Raw genomic sequence first — 26,072 nt, forward strand, 5'->3', positions numbered from 1 at the left:
CTTTCACTGAATTAATTTAGATTGATTTAAAGAATGAAGGTAAATTTACTGTTATATTGTCTTAGATGTTTAAAGGGTTTTGGAAATTAAATTAACACTGTAGTTCCATCTAGGTTTGGTCAATTTATATTTTTATTTTAAAATATTTATTGAAAAATGAGAAAATGTTAATTTTTTTTTTTTTTTTAATTTTGATATTTAAAAAAACAAACAATAAATAGCTTTGTTTTACAGTGGCACAAACTGATCATAAAACAAAAAATAACAATAAGAAAGGAATTAAGTAAACAACAGGCCAATTTCTAGTTTTTCAATACTGTGTTTTAAAATGTAACTCAAACCACCAAAATACATGGAGCTGTGAATCAAGACAAGATATCATAATATAATATGAAGACAGTAAAATTAATCTATTTTTTGTGCAACGCTTTATTTTACAGTAGTATTATTACTGTGTAACTTCAAAAACTACAATTATCTAACCACTGAATTACAGTTATTTCTGCATTTATTTCTCATGCCATTTTAGTTAATACGCATACTCTCTAGTGTGAAATTCATTATTGGTTGATATTAGAGCTTTTGACAGCTTTTCTGAATGTATTTTTAATATTTAACTGTACACTTAAAAATATAGTCATGCAGTCATAAATTTAAATAATTATATATACCAATAATAAAATAAAAACATCATCACCTAGAAAACTGCTGCTGGGAATTTACTGTACATTTAAATATCAAAATGTTGTCCATAAAATATATTGTAGGCTCTAATCTCTACCATGATGAATCATTTTCTATGATTTGGAAATATTGAAAGTGTGAAATCTGTAGTCATACTGATATAGATGCTGTATATTCAGTACAGATGAATTATTATTCACTAAAAAGTTATGGTTAAATCGGTCCTTACACTCAATAACAATAAGGAACTGTGTACAATAAAGTGTTTACTTAATTTTGGTAAAAGTTACAATATTTTTTAAACATTATAAAAACAAAACAAACTGACCTGATAAGTTATTATTATATTATTATATTATCATTTAAACAGTTACATTTATTTTAATTGATCTAAATTCATAATTTTATTCATTTCACCTTTTAATTGTTACAGATACAGATGTTTATTTAACTTTTAGGTGTAAATATAAAACATTTCTGTTTTCTGAGTGTAGTAACATTAGAAACTGTGGATATATTTTACAAATGTGAACCTGTTTGTTCTGTTTTCTTGAATCAACCTTTAATAAAAAAAGAGATTTATTTTGACATTAGTAACAGTGTAGTAACAGTATCACATTTTACGAGTAAATGAAAAATATTTGTTTCAGTTTATTCAATGCAATTCTGTGCACATTATATGGGGGAAAAAAGTAAAATAAAGTTACAACAAAAATGTTGTGCAACACTGTTGTTCTATCTTCTTCTTTTTCTCATTTATACACACATTTATTATTTTTTCACTGAATACAATTTTTTCACATTCATTTCATTAAATATTTTATTTGTGAATCTTTTTTTTCCACAGTGAATCTTTAACCTTTAACGTTATTTTCATGCAGAATTTTCTAGCTTGACCCTGAAGACCCAGGAGCAAGAAGAAGAAACCTACAGCACTTCCCTACAGTTACCAGGGAAATCTAAAACACTTGAACTCAAACCAGAGGAAAAGAAATTTACTAGTTCTTTAGAAAAGAAAAAGGAAAGGCCTATTTTCGTCACGCAGCTTACACCTGCTGCAGTAACGATTGGAAATTCAGCCAGGTTTACCGTTACGATATCTGGTTTTCCAAAGCCTAACGTAAAGTGGTTCCACAATGGCAAAGTCATTAAAACGTCATCTATATATAAGATTGTGGAGGAAAGAGATGAGTACAGTCTGATTATAACTGAGGTAAAGAAGGAATACGAAGGAGAGTACTCTTGCACCGCCAGCAACAAATTCGGCCAGACAACTTGCACAACGACACTGAAGGTACAGGTCAGCGACGTGCCACCTGCCGAGAAATGGGTCGAGGAAATGTTTAAAATACCTGGAGAACCACCACATTTCACAACACAGATCATACCTGTACAGTGTGCCGAAGGCTGTGAAGCTAAATTCCAATACAAAGTCATAGGGACTCCCCATCCACAGGTCCAGTGGTTTAAGGGTAATCAAGAAATTAAACCAAGCCTTAACTGTTGTGTTGTAACTGACCCCGATGGCACCGGCTTTCTTATCATGATTGACGCCCAGCAGAGAGATAGTGGTCTTTACACTTGCAGGGCTTCCAATCCTTTTGGCGAGGCAACCTGTAGCGCAGAGTTGATCGTAATTCGCAAAAGTTTCTCGGTTTCTCACCAAAAGCAGTTGGTTCAGGAACAAAAAGGGTACAAGGTGTCCAGCGCTGAGGAGGTGACCGAATCTCGCTTGTACAGCGTAAGCCTTCCAGGGAAGGCTGGAGTTAGTCTACAGGAAGGACACCAAATGATTTATACGATTGGCACCGAAGAGCGACAGACGGTAGCAAGTGAGCACGTAGAAAGTCTACGCGACTTAGACGTTTCGTCCGCAGTTGTAAACCGAGAAAAGGTAACCCACCAAGCTGCAGTCCTGCAGTCTCACGAGACACACGAGAGGGTAACGGTTGGTCCGGTCCAACCACAACAAGCTGTGGCGACACCGTTGAAACAGGTCCACATGGCAGCAATGACCTCTGCCGTCCAAGAGAGCCAGGGCTTTACAGAGCAGCACTCCGATCGAATCAAAAGTCCTGAGGTTACAGAGCTTGAAATTGTGACAGAGCAGCCTTCAAAGTTCATGTCCGCCACAACGGAGAGCGTAACTCCTCTAACTATTGTAAAAGTAGAGCCGCTAGTCAGCGCCAACAACGAGCAAGTTAAACCAACTCCTGAGCCGAAATACCCAATCTCAAGTCACCAGGTAGAAACAAGGCTCCCAATTGTTAAAGAGCAATCACAAATTATCCCACAGACAGAAGCAGAAAAAAGCTACCAGGTTAAGGAAGGTATTAAAATACTCTATACTGCAGTTTCTACAGAAAAACAGCAAATAACCGAGGGCCATACCACAGAATTATCAATGTTAGATTCAGCGGTTCAGACATCCGTTACAAAGGAATCCCCCAAACCTGTCACCCTTTCACTCAGCGAGACCAAGAAAACACTTTCAAAAGAGGAAAAAATCGTTATAGACAGACCTGATGAAGAAACGGCTTCTCTTGCAAAAGATAATATATTAAGGTCTGCTCTCGTTGCTGAGGAAAAGAACGAATTACAAGCTGATAAAACAGACGTGATCCCAGGTTTAGACAGTGCCGTTTCTGTTCAATCACAGAGGGAAGAGGAACAGGTTCTTCATTTACAGATATTTTCCGATCAAGCCATTCTTCCGTCCGAGGATCAGTTCAGTATGGAGAAACCAAGCCCAGAGCAGGCGACAGGTAGAAAATCTCCTACTCTTATGCACACGGTTTCAACAGATGAACCACGACCTATTACGTGGGAGGAGTCAAGTCAGTTCTCCAGCCAAGAGCCTTCAATTTCCATAGAACCTCGTAAAGAGAGCCCAACACCCCTGCATCTACAGGCAGTTCAGCCAGAAAATATACTATCTAAAGAGGGCATACTGTCAGTAGAACAGCCAGACCAGCAGATGGCAGTGCAGAAACAGGAAAAAGTTCGTAGACATGCAGTTAGCACCGAAGAGAAACGAGAACTGACGGCAGACTATTCCAGTGCTCTCGATGCGTCGGTAACAGGAGTCCAGTCTGAAATCAGAAAAGAACCGAAACCTCAAAGCGTTTTGCAAGTCATCACAGAATCAGTGCAGTTACCAAAAGAGACTCCCTTTTCCAGTGATATCAAGCAACAACGTGCACTAGTGCAGAAGGAGGATCATTGGAATATTATGCATGCCTCTTCAGTGTCCGATAGTAAGGATATAGAGGATGGACATGTAGAGAACTTGGGCGCTGTCGAAAAATATACATGCTTGACTGAAGTCGAACCTAAAATACCATCAGAATCGATTCACGTCGAGGAAAAAGCGGTGTCCACCGAAAGCAGTATTGCTCTTGAGGCTGCCGAGCAAGACTTTGCGGTTCAGATTCAAGAAGGACAATCTGTTAGACAGTCGATATTGATGGAGGAGAAACATGTACTTAGAGGCGAACTATCGCAGGATGTTACACATTTAGAAACCACCACAGCAGTGGTTACTGAGCAGCAGATGGGCGCTCTACAAGTGTCAGAGTCCAGAGACAGTCAGGCTCTTCCCAAAGAACTTACATTCATAATTCAAGCACCAAAATCATACAGCCTAGACATAAGGCACCAGTTGAAGAACACGCTTGCGTCTGCTGTTGCTCGAGATCAACCGTTGATTTTGGCTGATGTTGTCCAGAGTTTAGATGTTGTTGAAGTACAGACGGTAAAAGTGAAGAAAGAACCCAAGTCTAGTACATTCACGTATCTCATCACAACTGCCGGCACACCCATAGAGATCACCATCGCCTTTGAGGGCGAGTACCCTCAGAACGCAGATCTTAAAAGTGAACTTCAGGCAGCTTTCTATTCCATCATCTATCGTGAACAGCAGGTTCTTACGTCGGAACAACGTGGAACAATGCAAATCGACCGGCCTCAGAGACTGCAGGTTAGCAAGGCTGCTTCTAAAGAAAAGTTCTCATCAACGGTAGAGACGGTACAGTTATCGGAAAACACTGAAGTCTTTTTGCCACCTAAAACTCAATCAGCTGCTCTAAAAACTGAAGCTACAGCTTCTGTTCTGTCTGTTACCTCTGAGAAACAAGTTTTGCAGGAGTCTAAAAGTCAAACGATGAAGATAAGCACCGAGTCAAAAATGGAATTAAGGCAGTCTATTCAGTCTGAAAGACAGGAAATGAGATCAGTAACTGTAGAAACCCACGTCAGAGATGCAGGTTCAGAAGATATTACAAAAGATATGCCTTTTGGTCCGGTTCCAACTGAAGAGTCTATCGATGTTCTCATTCAGAGAGAGGAATTTCAGGAATATCTGAAAGAGGAAACTATTGAATTAGAGAAAGAAAAGGTTAGGGAATACCAGCCAGTGTTTGAAAGCTCTTTGGAGGATATTACCATTGATGAACACTCTAAAGCAACTTTTTCAGTGACGATAAGGCATGTTTCCAAAGTAAACTGGCTTTTTAATGGAAAACCAATTATCCCTGGCAAAGAGTTCAAGTGTTTAAAAGACAAAGACACGTACACATTAGTAATCGACAAGCTTATCAAGACAAAACACGAAGGGGAATACACATGTGAGGCTGTGAGCGAAGCTGGAAAGACTTCGACATCATCGAGGCTCACAGTGCTCTTAAGAGGTTGGATTACAGGGATTATTTTACCATATTTAAATCACCCATGACTAACTTACCACGGATATGGTCTTATGGACTATATCCACTCTTCACAGCTTTTTTTCTAGTCTTTCACCAGCCTTTACAGTCATTCACCACCAGCTTGTTCGCATGATTTCACTTTGTAGTTTTCATCAGCTCTTAACTGTTGGATTCTCTTCTTTCTTTCAAAGCCACCCCTTTCTTCATCACCTTCACCATCACATCTCAAGGTTTTTTTTCCGACCCTTCTTTCGTTTCAGTTCTTGGAACTGAAACTTGTTCACCCAGGGCACCCACCTTTGAAATGTACCTCCATCCCTGGTTCACCATTCACTGAGCACTTCTTTTTGCATGCCTGCATTTAGGACATAAAGTCTTGGTTTAGTCTTCATTGATCAGTTGTTTTATCATTACATTCCCATGATTTTCCTTCCACAGTCACCCTCTGGACTGATGTTCACATCTCATTAGCAATGCCACGCTTTTGAATAATGTTGTTTGAGCATATTATACCAATCAACATAACATTGATATGACATTGACATCCCCCTTGTTTCTACATAGATTTTCCATTTTTTGAGCTCATGTATATATATATATAGTTGCACCTTGTAGTTCTTCAATTGCTATTGCTATATGCACTAGCACTATTGCTATTGCACTGCTATTTAGATATATAAAGTAAGCTACTACAGTCTGACTACAGAACTACAAATTGCTCAGTTATAGACAGTTATAGACAAACCTAGATTTGTAAACCCATTTAAGTAGACGTCTTTGGTAGTGGATAACCCACTAAGGCTTAAGTTCTAAGCTGGCAAAAGTACAGGCGTGACCGTCACCTTAATAAGGGATGGCAAGAAACTTCATAATATGATGCATAGCAATACATGAGGCCTCTATAATCAATATAGCTGAAAAAAAGTGGATAATGTTTGTAGAAACAAGATCGCAATGTCATAACGTTATGGTTGATTGGTATATATTTTGCATTTTACAATATACTGCATTTAAGTTCTTCACCTAATTGATTTTCTTTTGTCTCTTTCTCCCTGTGCACAATTTAGTACCCCCCGTTTTCAGGCACAAAATTCACGCTCTGGAGACGAACGTCGGAACTCCTGCCAAGTTTGAATGTGAGATTGAAGATGCACCAAACGTGAACTTCAAATGGTTCAAGTCTGGCTCTGAGATCAGACAGAGCGACAAGTACAGGATTATCAGCCGCTACACCACATCATCTCTGGAGCTCCTGAGCCCAGGAAAGGCTGATAGTGGAGAATACACCTGCAAAGCATCCAACCAGCATGGAAGCGACAGTTGCTCTGCTAACCTGAATGTGACAGGTAAGAGATGCATGCTTTACTTTACCTCTCTTTGTGTGCTGCGTATATACTACATGCATATACCGTGCCCCTTTCTTTCCTTTCCTATCTAATTTCTATCTAATTCTATTCTACTCTACTTTTTCTATGTTTCTATAGAGGTTTTCCCTCCAGAGTTTGTATCAAAGCCTGATCCCATGACTTTGTTCGTGGGCAAACAAGCCAAATTGCAATATGTTATAACTGGTTCCATGCCGATGAACGTTGTCTGGCACAAAGACAACATCGCCATTTCCCCTGATCAACACTATAAAGTTTCATCTGAAAAGAACAAACATTATCTTGAGATCTCTCAGCTCCAGCAGAGCGATCAGGGAACGTACCTTTGTAAGGCTTCGAACAGTGTGGGCACGGCTACCTGCTCCAATGAAATCAGAGTCATAGACAAACCCAGCTTTGTAAAAACCTTCGAGTCGACGTCTTTGGCAGTGGGTAACCCACTGAGGCTTGAGTGCCAAGTGAACGAGGATACAGGAGTGACCGTCACCTGGACGAGGGACGGAAAGAAACTTCACAATACGATGGATAGCAAGATTTCTTTTGAGGAGAAAGTGGCCTGCCTTGAAATCCCAAAGGCCAAGATTAAAGATACTGGCACTTATGCCTGTACTGCTGCCAACGATGCAGGAAGCAGCATGCACTCTTCTGTCGTAAACGTGCAAGGTAAGATATACAGGATTTACAATGAGTTTACAGTGTTTACAGTGCAGCATTTCTGCACAAATCTTTACAAAATCTTTATAAATCTTTATTATGAATTAAGTTTTCAGCTTTGCTTTGACTGTGCCATCTTTGTGGCGAGTTTTTATGTCTCTTTTTGTCCTTCTTGTGCTTCCAAATCTTCTGTTTTTGATTTCTGTGAGCTCTCTTGCAATGCAAAACCTTATTCAGACTTACTCTGAATTGAACCATTCAGAACCTCCAGCATTTGTGAAGCGACTTGAGCCCAAGCTCTTGTGGAAACAGGGCATTTCTGCACGCTTGCTGTGCACCGTTAAAGGGTCGCCTGTACTGCACGTCACTTGGTTTTTAAACGACAAACAGATTAGCTCCACTGAGAGACACAAAATTGCATTCAAAGACGGTCAAGCATCTCTCGAGATCTCGTCCGTGGTGGAGTCGGACAGTGGAAATTACACTTGTGAAGTGATGAACGAGGCTGGCTGTGAAAGCTGCAGCACACACTTGACGGTTAAAGGTTTGTGACGAACACTAAAAAAACATCTTCTTCAACTGATGATAATCATAGTCATAATCTGTTTTGATCTGTTTGAGTTTTGGTTGTTAGTTTCTTTATGTATTACAGTTTCAATGTTTTACAATGTGCTGTACTCTTACTTTTACCATAGAACCCCCTTCTTTCAAAAAGGAGCTGGAGTTAGTGGAGGTAGTGAAGGGACGTACAGCCATGTTCCAGTGCGAAGTTACAGGCACTGCCCCATTTGAAGTGACTTGGCTCAAGAATAAGAAGCCAGTTACTGCAGATAAAAAGCACAAACTTGTTTCGAAGGATGCCGTTTCGTATTTGGAAATACAGTCATTTGATAGCGCAGATATTGGGGATTACCAGTGCTGTGTTTCAAATGACGTTGGTAAAATAACTACAAAATCAGTAGCCAAGCTAAAAGGTTGGTAAATTTGCTTTAACTTGCTTTAATTTAACTTAACTTTACTTCTTTGTCTTCTACACATTTTATACATAGGTACAATTCTGCAACTCTTCCTAAACATCTTCTTTCGTTCTTCAGATCCACCATCTTTTGTTAAGAAGGTTGAAAACACCACTGCAGTTTTGGGCAGTGCTGTGAAACTGCAGGGTTCTCTTAAAGGTTCAGCACCTATTGTTGTTAAATGGCTCAAGGATTCTGAAATTCTCAGAGATGATGATCCTAACGTTACCACGTCCTTCGAAAATAACGTCGCCGTTTTGGCGATCGCAAACGTGGCCATACCTCACGGTGGGAAGTACACGTGCCAAGCTGAAAATGAGGCTGGTCAGCAAAAATGTGACGCCACCTTATCAGTTCAAGGTTAGAATTGAGCAAAATGTCTTAAGCATTAAAACTTGGTGAAATCTGTGACTATACAATAACTAGCAATAACTTTAACTATAATCTTACTTTTTAAAATCCCAGAACCAGCTAAGATTGTTGATAAAGCACCATCCATCAGTGTTACTGCTGGAGACTCTGCAACTCTGGAATGCACGGTCTCTGGAAGTCCAGATCTTAAAGTAAAGTGGCTCAGAGACGGCAAGGAAATGACAACGAGCCGAAAATACAAAATCTCCTTTAAAGAAAATGTGGCATGTTTGAAAATCCTCTCCGCGGAGAGAGGAGATAGCAGTGAATACACAGTTGAGGTGTCTAATAAGGTTGGAAAAGACCGCTGCTCTTGCTCTGTCACAGTTCTTGGTTAGTCTTTTTTTTTTTACTTTATCACTTTATCAAAAACTGTACTTGATTATATTATGGTTATTTTGGATTATATTCATGTTCTATTCATTCTTATTCTCCTGAGCAGACAAGATCATACCACCAACTTTCACTAAAAGTCTCAAAAAGGTCGATAGCAATGTTGGCGCCAGTGTTCAGATGGATTGCAAGGTGTCAGGCTCCCAGCCAATGACAGTCTCTTGGTTCAAAGAAGGAAAGGAGATCACACCTGGAGAAAAGTACCAGATTGAATTTAGAGAAAGCACTGCAACGCTGAAAATCTCACATTTAGAGACGAGTGACGCTGGCGTTTTCACCTGCCGTGCAACTAATGCAGCAGGTCACAGCGAGACTAGTGGAACGGTATCTGTTAAAGGTTAGAATTGGCGACATATTTAATCTTATTTCTCATTTTCAGAGCTCTTTAAGAGTTTAGATTTTGTAAATGATAACGATATGCCTCCCTCCCAAACTATACCTCCCAAACTTATAGAGCCTCCAGTCTTTACGCTGAAACCTGAATCTCAAGAGGTGATACCAGGGTCCACTGTTGTTCTGAAAGCTGCCTTCACTGGAACAGCGCCGTTTGCTATAAAATGGTTCAGAGAAGAGAAGGAGATACTAACCGGAGGCAATTGCTTCATCAAGAAAGAGGCTTCATCCAGTACTCTGGAGTTACACACTGTGAAACCATCTCATTCTGCCAAATATACCTGCCAAGTGGCGAACGATGCCGGCAAGGTTTCGTGCACCGCTGTGGTGTTCGTCAAAGGTGCCGTTTCTTGTTTTCTTTGAATTCTTGAAACAGCGCTACTCTACATAATGTTTCTTAACCCATATACCCAACTATTCTCTTTATTTTATAGAGCCTCCAAAGTTTGTGATGAAACTGGACTCAGATAAACTAGCAGTGAATGGAAGTACTGTGGTTCTGGAGTGTAAAGTAACAGGAAGTCCTGAGATCACGACTAAGTGGTATAGAAACGAGACAGAAATCAGCCAAAGTGCTCACTATCAGATCAGCTTCGCTGACTCTGTTGCTACACTGCAGATGGCGAATTGCAGTCTTGAAGATAGTGGAGATTATATTTGCATTGCATCCAGCGATGCCGGCACTGATCGGTGCAGTTGTTTGGTGACGGTTAAAGGTGTGTAGAGGAGTAGTTGTCTTTTAAATGCATTAAAGTCAGGGGTTCTTAACTTTTTAACCTTTTCCAATGTGTTATGCCTTTTTAAGGTTCAGGATATTTCATGGCACTCTTCGTTAAGGACAAAGATGCTCCACATGTGGTTTAATATAACCCAAAAACTCTTCTCAAAGTCTCTAGAATTGGATGTCTCTGCACACTTTTTAAGACTGCATTATTCTTTGCATTCCCTTTTCCAGTTATTCTGCATAAATAAACGCCATTTTTAACCAAACAAGGATGTGCAGATCCATGCCATGCATGAGTGCACCAGAATTAAGTAGAATGGCAAATTTGAAATTTCGATTGCACTAAATGTATAGATGCATAATCCCACAACATCCTGCACATATTTCTAGTTTCTGCCGCTAGCATGTCTTAAAAAGTCTTTATTTTCTTGATTGCCATTCTTGTGCAACTGTCCATGCAACCAAAATTACGTCACACATAAATACATAGATACGGTCCTGTTCCAAAGCTCAATCACCATTTCGGTCAATCAGTGCATTACTAAAATGGAAATTTTTTCTTATTATTTGACAATATTTGAGCACAGAGAATCATGGAAAGTATAAACACAGCATTATTCTCTGCAAAATGTACAAATGTACTCGTGCCTTGACCCCATGGTTAAGAACCCCTGGATTATTTGTTCAGCAGCTAGTCAGTTACCTTGATGAATTAATTTAAAAAATTTACTCTTTTACTCCCTTCAGAACCTCCTGTTTTTGTGAAATTGTTTGAGTCCAGAGAAGTGGTGAAAGGTTGTGATTTGATGTTGGAGGGATCGGTCTCAGGCTCGGCTCCGTTCGAGGTCTCCTGTTTTAAAGACTCAAAGCAGATTAGAAACGACCGCCGGCACATTATTGCCATGAACAATGGAAATGTGTCCATCCAGATTCTGAAATTTGAACACGGAGATGCTGGAAAATATCAGTGCACCGTGGTAAATGATGTAGGACAGACGTCATGTGATTGGGAGATTATTTTGAAAGGTTGGTATGATGAATAAGAGGAGATCTGTAGTAAGGATTGATCAGTTATTAATCAGTGTGCACACCGCAAGCGACAAAATCGACACAACTGCTGGAATTCATTCGTTTTCGACGCAATTTTTTTTGCCAATGAGAAGTTTTTTGCCAATGCAACCATAAGAAACACGAAGTGGCCAAATCAAGTGACGATTCTCTACTTTTCAACTTTATGCCAATGAACAAACTACCAATTAGAAAGCAAGTTTGCACATTCCCTCGAAACCGAAGACTGAAGGTTTAGTCCCTTTTATTTCAGGACAAAGTTTAACAATCAGCATAATTTCATTGCCACAATTTCTTTGCAAAAGTTTAGTAATACTATTATTGCTGATTTCTGTATTTTAATCTTATTTTTATGGGCCTTTATCCCCTCAGAATGAAGAGCAAATGCTGCTTTTAAAAGCTTTTGACCGGATTGTGGACCTCTAGAGATAAAAATAAAGCCTGTTATCAAATACATGAAGCTCAATATCGAATAATTAAAGCCTTATATTGTTTATATACTCTACTCTACTTTTCAACTTTATGCAAACAAACAGACTACCAATCACAAAACAGTTTGCACATTCCTTCGAAACTGTACCTTTGCAGGACTTTGAATCCTACTAAAGGACCCTTTACTTTACGGCGTAGTTCATTACAAGTAAATCATACAAACAATCAGCACAATTTCTTTCATATCTAAAGCGCATTAATACTATTATCTTTCATTTACGTAATTTAATTTTACCTTTATCCTCTCAGAATAAAGAGTGAATGCTGCTTTTAAAAGCTTTTGACCAGATTGTGAACCTCTAGAGAATAAATAAAGCCTGTTATCAAATACATCAAGCCCTAAATTGAATAAATAAAGCCTTATATATTGTATACATACTGGTTTGCTTGGTGACACAGTTCAGTCGAGAGTACAGCTTGCCTACGATCTGGTGAACACCTCGGTCGGCGAATCCTTGGCTGTTGTACGGGCGAAGGAAATCAGTTTTATCGCTTGTGTTGTGCACACAATTTTAGACATTTTCATATGTCATCTACATACATATCGGTATGCTCACTTTCTTTGGTTTTCTTTTAATAGAACCTCCATCGTTCGTGCAAAAGCTAGATAATATGAGTGCCCTCGTTGGCAGTGAGATTACTATGCAGTGTTTGTTGAAAGGCTCACTGCCGATGACCGTCTCGTGGCTGAAAGAGGAGCATGAGGTTCGAGACTCTGAACACGTTCAGATCTCCTTTGAAAACAGAACAGCAGTGCTGCACATGTCTGGTATTGAGTTGAAACATGGAGGAAAGTACACTTGCACGGCTCAGAATGAAGCTGGAAGTCAGAAGTGTACAGCAGCTTTGGTGGTGAAAGGTTTGTGATTTGTATCTTTTTTAGTTTTTCGTTTGCAGCAAATTAATAATTTGATTTTATGTCATTTCATAATTTGGCTTTAAGAGCAAGGCCCAATCCCATTTTTACCACTTGGCCCTACCCCTTACCTCTAAGGGTGTCCCGATTCTTGTTAGGCCCTTCATATAGAGATTTTTTTTTATTTAGCACACTTTAAACCAAGGGGTATGATGAGAATCACTGGGAAGAAAAAACCCACAAACTTAAATATTTTCTTTTTTAAAAGTGAGGATTCACACTTTTATATTACCATAGTTTAATGTGTAGTTTTAATGTTTTATGGCCAAATTCTTCATAACAAGCATAAAAAAAAGTTCGCTAGTAGTCTCAGTAGCTAGCTAGCTAACTAGCTAACTTTCCCATTACACCTTAAATGGTGCAACAAACGGCAGGAGCTGCAGTCTTTAAGGCGGAATGCTAAAAATAAAATAAAATAAAAGCTAATCAAAGCTAATTTCAGCTTCACATCACAGAGTTACGAATTAAGTAATAGACAATAATAATTATTTTTTGCATCATCTCCCCTCTTTCTGAAGACATACAATAAAATAAACCCTAAAGTTAACTAGTTAAGCAGCAGCAGTTAGGTTACTGAACCTTAGCGCCCCTTATTCCCAATTCTTAGGTATTACTGTGTTCTTAGGGGAAGGATTACACTTAAAAACAAGGGGAAGGGGGTAAGTGGTAGGGCCAAGGGGGTAAAATAGAATTGAACCCAAGTCAACCCAAGTTTCTCGTCCTTTTCAGAGCCAGCAAATATCACAGAGCCGTCTAAACCTATTAGCGTCACTGTCGGAGATCCTGCTACTCTGGAGTGCAGGTTCTCAGGCACCAAACCCTTAAAAGCAAGATGGCTGAGGGATGGAAAAGAGCTCACGTCAGGGAGAAAATACAAAGTGCAAAGCACAGATAAGAGCTCTACGCTAAAGATCCTGACCGCCGAGAGAAGCGATGAAGGGGAATACGTATTTGAGGTTTCCAACGATGTTGGAAGCGGCACCTGTGATGCTTATGTGACTGTACTAGGTCAGTAGTTAAGCTAGATTAGCAAGTTCAGCAAGTTTACCTAATGTTTTTGACATTAAAGGCGCTCACCTGCATCTTTTTGTTGCGACAGATCAAATAATTAAGCCTTCGTTCACACGGAAACTGAAGGAAATGGAAAGTATTAAAGGATCATTTGCACAGCTAGACTGTCTGGTCTCTGGATCCCTGCCGATATCGATCACCTGGTTTAAGGAGAATAAGGAGATCGAGGCCGATGAGAAACACAAGTGCATTTTCTATGAAAACGCAGCGTCTTTGGAAATCACTCGCCTCGACAGTTCTGACAGCGGCAGCTACACCTGCATCGCTACCAACAAAGCAGGAACTGACCAGTGCTCCGGAGTCCTAAAAGTCAAAGGTCTGCATTAATCATTCGTTCCCATCAAAATTAACGTGAAGCATTATCTTAAATTATTCTTAAATTTGCACAGATGCACAGATTAACACTAGATTGTATAATCTAAAAAAGGCTTGGGCATAAGATTTAGAAGCTGTTTTAGATAGCATCTTCCTTTGATGGTCAAATTTTAGCATAAAGGAAACCATAGCTGTGTTTTAAAAACCGTAAGCTATATCATAGACAGCTTTTTATGCTACATATATACAGCTCTGAAAAAAAAATAAGACATCACTTAAAAATGATGCGTTTCTTTGATTTTACCAAATTAAAAACCTCTGGAATATAATCAAGAGGAAGATGGATGATCACAAACCACCAAACTGAACTGCTTGAATTTTTACACCAGGAGTAAAGCAGCATAACGTTATCCAAAAGCAGTGTGTAAGACTGGTGGAGGAGAACATGATGCCAAGATTCATTAAAACTCTGATTGAAAACGAGGGGTATACCACCAAATATTTCAGCCATTTCTCATTTTCTGTAAATAAATGCTCTAAATGAGAATATTTTTATTTGTAATTTGGGAGAAATGTTGTCTGTAGTTTATAGAATAAAACAACAATGTTCATTTTACTCAAACATAAACCTATAAATAGCAAAATCAGAGAAACTGATTCAGAAACTGAAGTACTCTCTTCATTTTTTACAGAGCTGTACATATATACATGTGCAGTTTTAACTGAACTAGAATAAAATTGAAGTAAATTTACTATCGTTTTTTTTCCCTTTCCACAATCAGAACCCCCCACTATTATAGAGAGACCTGAGTCACAGGATGTGATTCCTGGAACTCGAGTGAAATTCAATGTTCTTATTTCTGGAACTCCTCCGCTCACCATCAAATGGTTTAAAGATAAGAAAGAAGTTTTATCAGGAGTGGACTGCTCTGTTCATAAAGACGATTCTTCAACTTCTCTCGAGCTCTTTTTCACCAAACCCTCAGACTCGGGAGATTACATCTGCGAAATCTCCAACGATGTCGGCTCTGATTCCTGCCAGGCTTCACTGTTTGTTAAAGGTTTTTATATAAATCTTTAATTTCCATTCATACTGACATTAATAATCTCATTCTCAGGTACAATTATATTTTAAAACCTCAAATAATCGTAATTTTTACTTTCCTCTTACACAGAACCCCCAAAGTTCACCCGAAAGCCGGACAGGGTTTCGGTGGTGAGGCCCGGGGAGGCTGTGTTTTTCGAGTGCCAGGTTGTAGGAACCCCTGAGATAGATATTTACTGGTTCAGAGACGGAAACGAAATCAGTCAGAGCTCCAAGCACAAAATGAGCTTCTCTGATTCGCTGGCCCGGCTCGAGATAACCGGCGCCGAAACCAAAGACAGCGGAGTTTATTACTGCGAGGCCCGAAACGAGGCGGGCAGCGAGAGCTGTAGTATGGAAATGAAAGTCAAAGGTTAGTTTTTAGTTTAAAATTGACACATAATTTAATAATTCAGACAAAAACATACAGTACTGTGCAAAAGTCTTAGGCACCTGTAAAAACGACAAGATAAAAGCTGTTTCTTTGGGCAGTAAGTGTTTTCTTGTTTGTTTTTTTTGGCTCAGTAAAACAGAAACATTAAAAGTAATTACGGAAACACTAAAAGCTAAACTCTTGTTTAGTTGTTTGTAAAAGATTCTCTATTGAATATAACCATGCACCTAAACCAAGTCCGAAACCATAACTCTACATTTTAGAAGTTAGGGTTGGTTTTAGGGTTAGGTGTAGGTTTTAGTTAAATCTTAGGGTTAGATTTAAGTTTTCGGTTAATGTTAAAGTTTTAGTATAAAGTTAGGTTTAGGGTCAGATTTAAGTGTTAATGTAATTTTAGTTTTAGATTTAAGTTTTAATATAATGTTAGGTTTAGGGTTAGATTTAAGTTTTAATATAATTTTAGATTTAGATGTAAGTTTTAGTATAATGTTAGGTTTAAGGTTAGATTTAAGTTTTAATATAATTTTAGTTTTAGATTTAAGTTTTAGTATAATGTTAGGTTTAGGATCAGATTTAAGTGTTAATATAATTTTAGTTTTAGATTTAAGTTTTAATATAATGTTAGGTTTAGGGTTAGATTTAAGTTTTAATATAATTTTAGATTAAGATTGTAAGTTTTAGTATAATGTTAGGTTTAGGATCAGATTTAAGTGTTAATATAATTTTAGTTTTAGATTTAAGTTTTAATCTAAAACTAAAATTAAATTAAATTAAAAATTAAATTAAATTGATACCACAATAATTACATACTGTATAATATTTGTACAAAAAGTGGTGTTTTTTCATAGCTGGTAAAAACTATTAAAACTCTAAAATATAAAAGTTAATCAGAGCTAAATGATGGTAAAGTAAGATTTGTTCTTCGGTCTTGCTACAGAAAATGAACTACCTTCTTCAGAATAAGAAATTATAAAATTACTTTTTACTGTATTTGTGTTGTTTTTCTGAAACACTCTTATTGCTAAGCTGCTGTAATTGATTTAGAGTTCTTCTCTTCTTAGGTGCCTAAAACTTTTGCGCAGTGCTTTTAGAGTACTTTTAACTAGAAGAGATTTCATGTCGTGTATTTATTCCTGTAATGTTTCAGAGCCGCCGGTGATTGTGAAGCCGTTCAGTCCTGTAGAAGTTGTGAACGGGTTTAATGCTCTGTTTGAGTGTCAGGTTAAAGGCACGGCTCCGTTTGAGATCACCTGGCAGAAAGATTCTAAAGAGATAAAAGCCAGTACTAAACACCTGATCTCTCAGAAGAACGGATCAGTGATGATTCTAGACGTGCAGAAGTGCGACGCTCTGGATGTCGGGGAATATAACTGTATTATTACTAATGAAGTTGGAAGTTGTTCGTGTCGGACGACTCTGAGTATTAAAGGTTGGATCATAGTTTGATTTTATTTCTTTCAGTTTTTTGTAATTCTATATACAGCGTATCTGCAGATCCTTAAAAACTTAACATATAATAATATTATACCATATTTAAAATATTTAAGGGTATTTTCACGATAATGATATTTCGGCGATATGACAAAACATTACTTTTTTAAATTAATTTTAATGCAACAAAAATATTAAAGTTTTAGAATAAATATAAGAATAGTTTCATATATTCAGGAAAAAACAAAAAAGTGTAGCCAAAGAAAATCTTAACAAAATAGTGGTACATTTAGGTAATAACAAAAAATACTAATAAATAAAGTTTAGCATATTTACTGCATTAAACTAAACTAAATCTAAACAAACAATTAAAAGTAAGCACAGAAAATATCAAAATACTTTCCAGAATTTCGTGATATCATGATATGGATTTTATTTTATTGTGTCAGAACTTTTGCCACTTTTATTGCATACTAAACATTTCTAAAAACATAAAAAGTCTTAATTTGTCTTAAAACCTGGCTTAAACAGTCTTAAAAATAGGGGTGAGAGAAAGTATTGATGTAATGATAAATCATATCGCTTTTGTTTGTGATACATTATCGATATGTGGTGTAAAATAATTTTAGGTTAAGGGTTAGATTTAAGTTTTATTATAATTTTGAGTTTAGGTTTAGATTTAAGTGTTAGCATATAAAAATGGTGTTAAAAACTGTTAAAAACAATTAAAACTCTAAAATATCCAAGTTAATCAGAGCTGAATGATGGTAATGATGGTAAACTAAGCTTAAAAGAATGTGAACTATTCTTCATTTTAGTTGGTTATTTCTAAAGTAGTCTTAATTTTGAGTGATTAAACAGTTTTTAAAAACAATTTTAAAGTCTTAAACAGTTTTAAACACCCTTAAATTCATTAAATTCATTTTCCCGTACCTGCAGATACTCTGTATATATTTTGTAAGCTTATAACTGACTTTTACAGCATTTACGCCAACTTAAATTCCTTGTGTTCAATCCTTGTTTTCTTGAATTCGCCACCCCCCCCCCCCCAGAGCCGCCGTCTTTTGTAGAAAAGATTCAGAACGTGGCGACGGTGCTGGGGAACGTAGCCGAGTTTAAGTGCATCGTGAGGGGCTCGCCCCCTCTCACCATACAGTGGCAGAAAGACGAAACCTGGATCCTGGAAGACCCTAAAATCGAGAGAAAGTTTGAGGAAAACGTTGCGTCTTTAAGAATTCCTGTGTGTGAATCTAACCATAGTGGGAGATACACCTGCCAGGCGGTGAACGAGGCGGGGCAGGAGAAGTGTTTCGCCACTCTTCTGGTGCAAGGTTAGTTAGTTACGCTGCTAATTTTAAGTATTTTACCTAAAATTTACGTTTTTTTTTTTTTACGTTTACAGGGGTCGGCAATAGACAAGCATGAAACATCTGGCCTGTGAGGATGTTTGAAATACCCTGATGGAAAAAAAAAAATATATATATATATATATATATATATATATATATATATATATATATATATACTTAATTGTCTAAATATGCTGAAAATATACTTGAAATATACAGTATGTATGAAAATATATATGAAAATCAGATTTATGTACCTGCTTAAAATATATTATATTTATATATATAAAAGTACATTAATATTATGCTTCCCTCAAAGGTTTGAAAATAAACTTTGAATATAGTGTAGTTAAAAAGTGTAAAAATAGACTTATTCAATTATTCAATAAACTTCTAAAATACTTCTACATTTCCAAATATACTTTTGTACATTTTTAGCAAAGTGTGTTAAAAACAACTGTTACAGTAGTTCACATAAAGTACAATGTATCTTCGTATGTAACTTTTTAGAAAGTAAATTAAATGACTACATTGGTTTTAAAATGTTTTAAAAATATATTTAGGTATTACATTATTATAACACTTATAAAATGTATTGTGTATGTATGTATTTCAATGCTCTGTAATTATAATTAGGAAAAAATAAATGTAAGTAAAGTATAGGATACTGTGTTAAATAACATAAAAACCTTGAAGTAAATGTGTAACATGCAAAAAATTAAGTACAGAATATAAAATATATTTTTATACACAACAAAGTATATACTAGAAGTGAGCTTCTTAGAAAAGACAGGAACAAGAAGCATTTTTGTGTTATAATGTAATCTCCTTATATGGGCGTTTTTTTTTTCTGGCCATGTCCCAATTCACTAGCCGGGGCAGGGGTAATGTATTGGAACGTGACCCTGACGACACGGGTTCAATCCCGCGTGAGGAGCAGTGTGTTTTATTTATTTATTTATTGTTTATTCCTTTCTTCTTGGGTTTACCTGCTTTGAGATCAACTGTTCAAATTGTGCAATTGGGTTCAACAACCTTCTGGGCTGGAGAGCTACTAGTCCTGTAGCTCCATCCCATTACACTTCATTACACTACATTTTCCAAAAACAGAATTTTGTGACACTTTTTCACATAATGGCTTGAAATTCACGTAATTGCCGACCCCTGACATAAAGTTTATATACCTTTATAACTTAATTTCCACATGATATCTGATTGTATTTGATTGTATTCGCTTGTTTCCTGTTGCTTTTCGATCTCAGAGCCTCCTCAGATCGTTGAAAAGCCAGAAATCATAAATGTAACGGCTGGAGATCCGGTCAGTTTTGAGTGTAAAGTAACAGGAACTCCTGAGCTGAAGGTGAAGTGGAGTAAAGGTGGAAAGGAGGTGATTCCATCCAGACAGCACAGTCTGGCCTTCAGTAATAGCACCAGCAACCTTAAGATTCAGTCTGTGCAGTTAGAGGATGGAGGATCTTACCTGTTCGAGGTGTCCAATCACATCAGCGTCTGCAAGTGTGAAGTGACTCTGAATGTCGTAGGTTAGTGATCTGTTGCTGTACGGTATACAGCATATAATATGATATATATATATATATATATATATATATAAAAATTGTATTAATAATAATATATATACTAGGGCTGCACAATATTGGAAAATAAGGATGTTGCAAATATTATTTTTCGGCGATATATTTTGCAAAATAAAGCAAAAATGACAAGACATGACATCAGCATGTTGTCATGTTGTGTCTTGTCACCATTTCGCATCATGATTTTCGTTGTCGTGTCTTGTCATGTTGTTTCGTGTTGTTTTTTTCAATTTAGTGTATTAAATATAATAGTACAATAAACATGTAAATAAAAATGTATTTTGAAATACACACACACATATATATATATATATATATATATATATATATATATATATATACACACACACACACATATATATATGTATGTGTGTGTTTTATATACAAAACACACTATAGTGTATGTTCTACTATTATATCTACTATTATATTTAATAGTATATTATACTATATATATTATTAAAAGCATTGATTAGATGCATAGTCGCCAGAGCGACTTACAGAAGCTCTTCAATTTGTGTGTGTTTGTTTGTTTGTTTGTTTGTTTGATTGTTGAGAGTAGCATCAAAACATACTTACATTAATCAGCATGGATATATGGAAGATACCTAGAAGATAAGCGAAAAAATAAATGTATGTTTTACATGTCTTTGCACGTCTTACATCTATATGACTATTTTGCTTTGTGTCTTGTGTTTTGTGTTGTTTAAAATTAGATAAAATAACGACTTTTGAAATAGTATATTTGAATAGTATATTGGTGCATTTATCATGAATGATGAATTTGTGACAAATATCTAAATCTTAAGGACTAAAAAAACACAATGTGTTTGTCCCACAGTAATGATAAAAACACGTAAACATCCTGTTTGTTCTCAGACGTGCTTCTTGCTGTATCAGCGATGTCTAGTTTATTTTTAAGCTAATTGCAAATTCCACAAAGTTTCCCCTCCTGTTGAGGGACTGTTCCCTGTTTGTTTGTTTGTTTGTTTGTTTGCTTAGAATCAAAAGATACTTTAAGTTTATGAACCGATAAATACAGTAGTCAGTATGGACACATAAAAAAGATAACCTAGAAGATAAGCGATAAACTAAATACTTTTTTTTAAACGTCTTTGCACGTCTCGCTATATGAATATTTTGCAATATCGATGATAAACTGTGCAGCCCTCGTATATTTACTGTAGAGATCATTATTTTTAGTTAGAAGAGATTTTATATATATATTTTTTTATTTTTGGCACTTTATTTTTACTTCTTTTTGACGTCTACTTTGTCTACTTTGCAAACAGAGCAAATAATTCCTCCGACCTTCATCAAACCTCTGAGTGATATGGAGGAGATTCTAGGCTCTCTGGTAAAAATCGGATGCAATATATCAGGTTCCCTCCCGATATCCGTCGAGTGGTTTAAAGACGGGACTAAACTGTCCGGCAGAACCAAACACAAGCTGGTTCAGGACAACAACAGCGTGTCTCTGGAGATGGAGCGTCTCGAGATGGCCGACACCGGGACGTACTCTTGCAAACTCACGAATAAAGCAGGCAGTTGCGAATGCAGTGGAACTCTGAGAGTGAAAGGTCAGACGAGAGAATGCAGTGAATGCACAGAACATAACCTGATGATTAACCTGATTATTTTCAGATCTTTAACAGGTTTCTTTCTTTCTTTCCTTCCTCAAAACTATCAGAGCCTCCAAGCTTTGTGGTGGTGCCCGAACCCCAGGCCGTTATACCCAACACCACTGTACGTTTTAAGAGTACTTTTAAAGGAACGCATCCCTTTACAGTGAAATGGTTCAGAGAAGACACAGAACTGATAACTGGACCATCATGCTTTATTGGTGTTGAAGGCCTTTCATGCTTCTTAGATCTTTACGCTGTGGGAATTGCGAACAGTGGAGCGTACTCTTGCCAAGTTAGCAATGACGCTGGTACGGTGAAATGTACCACCAGCTTGTTGGTGAAAGGTCGGGTTTTATTCTTTTATTGGCTTTGCTTTTATCATCTTCCACCATTTATGTTGTGTTTTACATGGCTTATACATTGTGTGTTTTGTATGTGGCTTTTCATCTTCATCACCATCATCATCATCATCATTATCTTCACCATTCCTCAAAAAATCAAAATGCTTCTTTTCTAGTCTCCATTTCAGTCATTTCATCCAGCCATGTCTTCTCGTCTTCACCGAAGCTCCATCCTCCATCCTCCACTTTCATTTTTAAACAATCTGTCTCTCGATAAACGTGTCCTAACTTTTCCTTTTGCAGAACCTCCTGAATTCGTTCAGAAACTTCCAGCCACAAAGCACATAAAGATGGGTGAGCCACTTCGGCTCGAGAGCAAAGTCACAGGAACCGCCCCTTTAAAAATCAGCTGGTATAAAAACGACGCGGTGGTCACGGAGGGTGACGGCGTGAGGATGGTGTTCGACGGCTCGGTGGCGGTGCTGGAGGTTTCCAGCACTAGTCACGCTGATGACGGGGTTTATACCTGTGAAGCCCAGAACGATGCAGGAACTAAGAGCTGCAGCACCACTCTCTCAGTCAAAGGTTGGGCGAGATCTTCAACACTGTGTTTTTCTTTTTTTAATTCACAGCAAAATATGATTCACGTATTGCACGTCGCTGTCGGACTAAAACATCGAATTTCAAAAAATTTAGAGCCAAATTTAAAGGAAAAGCCAAAATCAATAAGAAAATGACTAAACTTTCAAAATGAAATGACCAAAATGAATAACCTTAACAATACCGTTTTCAGATAACCCAAGTTAACAAGTAGAAGCTTTAACTCTTACTTTATTTAACTATTAGCATTAGCACATAACATTAGCATCTAACAGCAAACATGAGATGAGATTTTCAGATGAGATTTCTTTTAAACAGACAAAATTATACTGTACCACCCAGATTCTCTCTAAAGATTGAGGACACTTAAAGTCTTGTTGGCAAACCTGTTGAAGAAAAAATGGAAAAAATTAAAAACCTCTGGAATATAATCAAGAGGAAGATGGATGATCACAAACCATCAAACCACCAAACTGAACTGCATGAATGTTTGCACCAGGAGTAAAGCAGCATAAAGTTATCCAAAAGCAGTGTGTAAGACTGGTGGAGGAGAACATGATGCCAAGATGCATGAAATTAAAATGTGATTAAAAACCAGGGTTATCTCATTCTCTTATCTTTTTCTCATTTTCTGTAAATAAATGCTCTAAATGAGAATATTTTTATTTGTAATTTGGGAGAAATGTTGTCTGTAGTTTATAGAATAAAACAACAATGTTCATTTTACTCAAACATAAACCTATAAATAGCAAAATCCAGAGCTGTATATAGCATGTTGATGTTTAATTTTGGTTCATTTCTGTTGGTCCTTGTGACTAAATTGTGAATTTGGTGCAAATGTTTAATCTGATTATTTTTTTTGTCCTAAAGACAAATCAAACCCGTTGTTTTTGTCCCACAGTGACGATAAGAATGATAAGAAACTTGCTGCTTGCTGTATCATCAGCGATGTACTTCTAGTTTACAGTATATTAAAGCTAACTGCTTAACATTTGAACATTTGTAGAACCACCAACCTTCCACAAAGTCCCCACTCCTGTTGAGGGACTGAAGGGAAAAGACGTGAGTCTTAACTGTGAGCTGAAGGGAACGGTACCGTTTGAGATAAGCTGGTTTAAAGCGAACGCTCAGCTGAAGGAGAGTAGAAAATACAAGTTTGTGTCTGAGGGTCACTCGGCGACTCTCCACATCCTGGGTCTGGAGGCGGCGGACGCCGGCGAGTACGAGTGCAAAGCCTCAAATAATGTGGGAAGTGATTCCTGCCAGGGATCTGTCAAACTCAGAGGTTAGTAATAAAAAAAACACTGGAATAAAAACGAAAAAACTAAACTCTGGGAAGAGCTGAAGCTTTAAGCTCTACACATCTTCATGTGTTCTTATGTCTTGTTATATTTATATTTATATTTATACTTATATTTCCCTGCCGTATAGAACCACCAGTCTTTGTCAAGAAACTGACCAATACCACGGCCGTAGCCGGCGAGGAGGTGACCCTGGTGGCCACAGTGAAAGGCTCTGAGCCAATCAGTGTGTCCTGGGTTCAGGACAAGGACCACATTCTCCGAGACGGAGACAATAGGAAAATTACGTTTGAGAATAACCAGGTCACGCTAAAAATCTTCAAAGCTGATCCAACGACCGCTGGGAAATACACCTGCCAGATCAAAAATGACGCCGGAGTGGCGGAATGCATGGCAAACCTTACCGTCCTAGGTGTGTAGTCCATGTTTTATTGATGTTCTCTTGCTGAATTTGTCTTTTTACTTTCTTTACTTTCCTTTACACAACTTTGCGTCACTTCTTGACCTTAAAAAAAGCTTTTTTATTCAATCGGATGGTCCCAGTGTGAATGCTTTGTAGATGCAGCTCAACTAACATTCAAAAAGGTCTGTTTAAAGTCTATTAAAAGGCTATTACATGCAGCTGACCAGTAACCCTATACTGAAGGAAATATATCAAAAATATATATGGTATATATAAAAAATATATATATTGCGAACTTAAACCACCGCTTCATCAGGATAAATCTTTAAAAATTAAAAAGTTGTCTAACTGCACTAAAGGCAGCAAATAAAAAACACTCAAGAATGTGTAAAGAGTATAAACAGAAAACATAGTTCTTTAACAACATTTTCTTGCACATATACCTATTTTTATTTATTACACTTTTGTGTATAAAGCCTAAGTATATAAATACATTAAAAAAAATGTAAAGTATGGCATGAAAAGGTTTGATTTGCTGCTATGCCATAGAGGGCTAAATGTAAATTATTTGATCACGCTCTTATTATAAAGTGTTACCAACTTCAATCTTATATAACGTATACCACGAGTAGGTTTGGGTTTTGTGTTGATTTAGGATTTAGGTTAAGTTTAGAGGTAGGGTTAGGCTTTAGGGTTGATTTAAATTTACCATTTAGGTTTGTTGTAAGTTTGGATTGCATACAGTATAATTTATGTTTGAGTTCAGAGCTGCTTTTAAAAGATATTCAGCTGAATGTTAGATTATATTTATGCTTTAAGTTTTTGATTTAAGATTAAAGTTAAGTTTAGAGGTAGGGTAATGTTTTAAGGGTTGATTTAAAGTTAAGACTAAGGTTTGGTGTAGATTTAGATTTCATAGAGAATCTTTTATGTTAAATCTCAGAGCTTAGTTGCTTTTAAAAAGATATTCAGTAGAATGTTAGATGATGCAATTTTAGCTTTTAGTTAAGTTTGAAAGTAGGGATATGTTTTAAGGTTAATTTAAAGTTTAGGGTTGATTTATTGATACCGTCAAGGTGTGAGAATCATTTATTTTTGAGTGTAGAGCTCAAGTATGTTAAAATGATATTCAGCTGAATTTTAGATGTGTTAGATTTTAGATTTTAGTTAAGTTTAAAGGTAGGGTAATGTTTGGGATTCTATACAGAATCATTTATGTTTGAGCTGCATTAAAATATATTCAGTTGGATGTTGGTCGACTGTTACCTGAATGTTAGTTGAGCATCTATGCTACATCTCCAGTGGATCATCCATATAAAACTACTCTAACAGACGTATTTTACGTAAAAATAAAACACACCTTACTCTTAATTCTACTCACTTCCAGAACCTGCAGCGATTACGGATAAAACTGAATCGGTCAGTGTTACCGCCGGCGATGCCGCGGCTTTAGAGTGCACCGTATCTGGAACCCCAGAGCTCAAACCCAAATGGTATAAAGATGGAGTGGAGCTTTCTTCAGGCAGGAAATATAAAATCAGCTTCTCTAAACGGATCTCCAGTCTTAAAGTGCTCTCCGCTGAGAGGAGCGATACCGGAGAATATACGTTTGAGGTCAAGAACGAGGTCGGCAGCGATAGCTGCAAAATGCACCTGACTGTTTTGGGTTAGTATATTAAAATCTCAAATATCTGCTTTAGTTTTAGTCCTGTTTTTACATT

The 26,072-nt window shown here is 37.1% G+C and overlaps 1 protein-coding gene across 1 annotated transcript in view; it reads left to right on the top strand.

The window, feature by feature from the left end:
• The window catches only part of ttn.2 (titin, tandem duplicate 2), a 285,809-nt gene that overhangs the window by 59,061 nt on the left and 200,676 nt on the right, over positions 1 to 26,072 (top strand). The window contains exons 42-66 of the mRNA XM_049484655.1: positions 1,566 to 5,372; positions 6,458 to 6,736; positions 6,875 to 7,438; positions 7,692 to 7,973; positions 8,125 to 8,403; positions 8,524 to 8,805; positions 8,911 to 9,189; positions 9,299 to 9,586; positions 9,704 to 9,982; positions 10,077 to 10,358; positions 11,114 to 11,392; positions 12,507 to 12,785; positions 13,572 to 13,850; positions 13,942 to 14,229; positions 15,011 to 15,289; positions 15,404 to 15,685; positions 16,854 to 17,135; positions 18,190 to 18,468; positions 19,749 to 20,027; positions 21,374 to 21,661; positions 21,772 to 22,050; positions 22,351 to 22,632; positions 23,654 to 23,932; positions 24,079 to 24,360; positions 25,739 to 26,017. Coding sequence (XP_049340612.1) covers positions 1,566 to 5,372; positions 6,458 to 6,736; positions 6,875 to 7,438; positions 7,692 to 7,973; positions 8,125 to 8,403; positions 8,524 to 8,805; positions 8,911 to 9,189; positions 9,299 to 9,586; positions 9,704 to 9,982; positions 10,077 to 10,358; positions 11,114 to 11,392; positions 12,507 to 12,785; positions 13,572 to 13,850; positions 13,942 to 14,229; positions 15,011 to 15,289; positions 15,404 to 15,685; positions 16,854 to 17,135; positions 18,190 to 18,468; positions 19,749 to 20,027; positions 21,374 to 21,661; positions 21,772 to 22,050; positions 22,351 to 22,632; positions 23,654 to 23,932; positions 24,079 to 24,360; positions 25,739 to 26,017 — 10,836 coding nt within the window. The remainder of the gene's footprint in view (positions 1 to 1,565; positions 5,373 to 6,457; positions 6,737 to 6,874; positions 7,439 to 7,691; positions 7,974 to 8,124; positions 8,404 to 8,523; positions 8,806 to 8,910; positions 9,190 to 9,298; positions 9,587 to 9,703; positions 9,983 to 10,076; positions 10,359 to 11,113; positions 11,393 to 12,506; positions 12,786 to 13,571; positions 13,851 to 13,941; positions 14,230 to 15,010; positions 15,290 to 15,403; positions 15,686 to 16,853; positions 17,136 to 18,189; positions 18,469 to 19,748; positions 20,028 to 21,373; positions 21,662 to 21,771; positions 22,051 to 22,350; positions 22,633 to 23,653; positions 23,933 to 24,078; positions 24,361 to 25,738; positions 26,018 to 26,072) is intronic.

This window comes from Astyanax mexicanus, chromosome 11, assembly GCF_023375975.1.
Source record: "Astyanax mexicanus isolate ESR-SI-001 chromosome 11, AstMex3_surface, whole genome shotgun sequence".
Lineage (NCBI taxonomy): Eukaryota > Metazoa > Chordata > Actinopteri > Characiformes > Acestrorhamphidae > Astyanax > Astyanax mexicanus.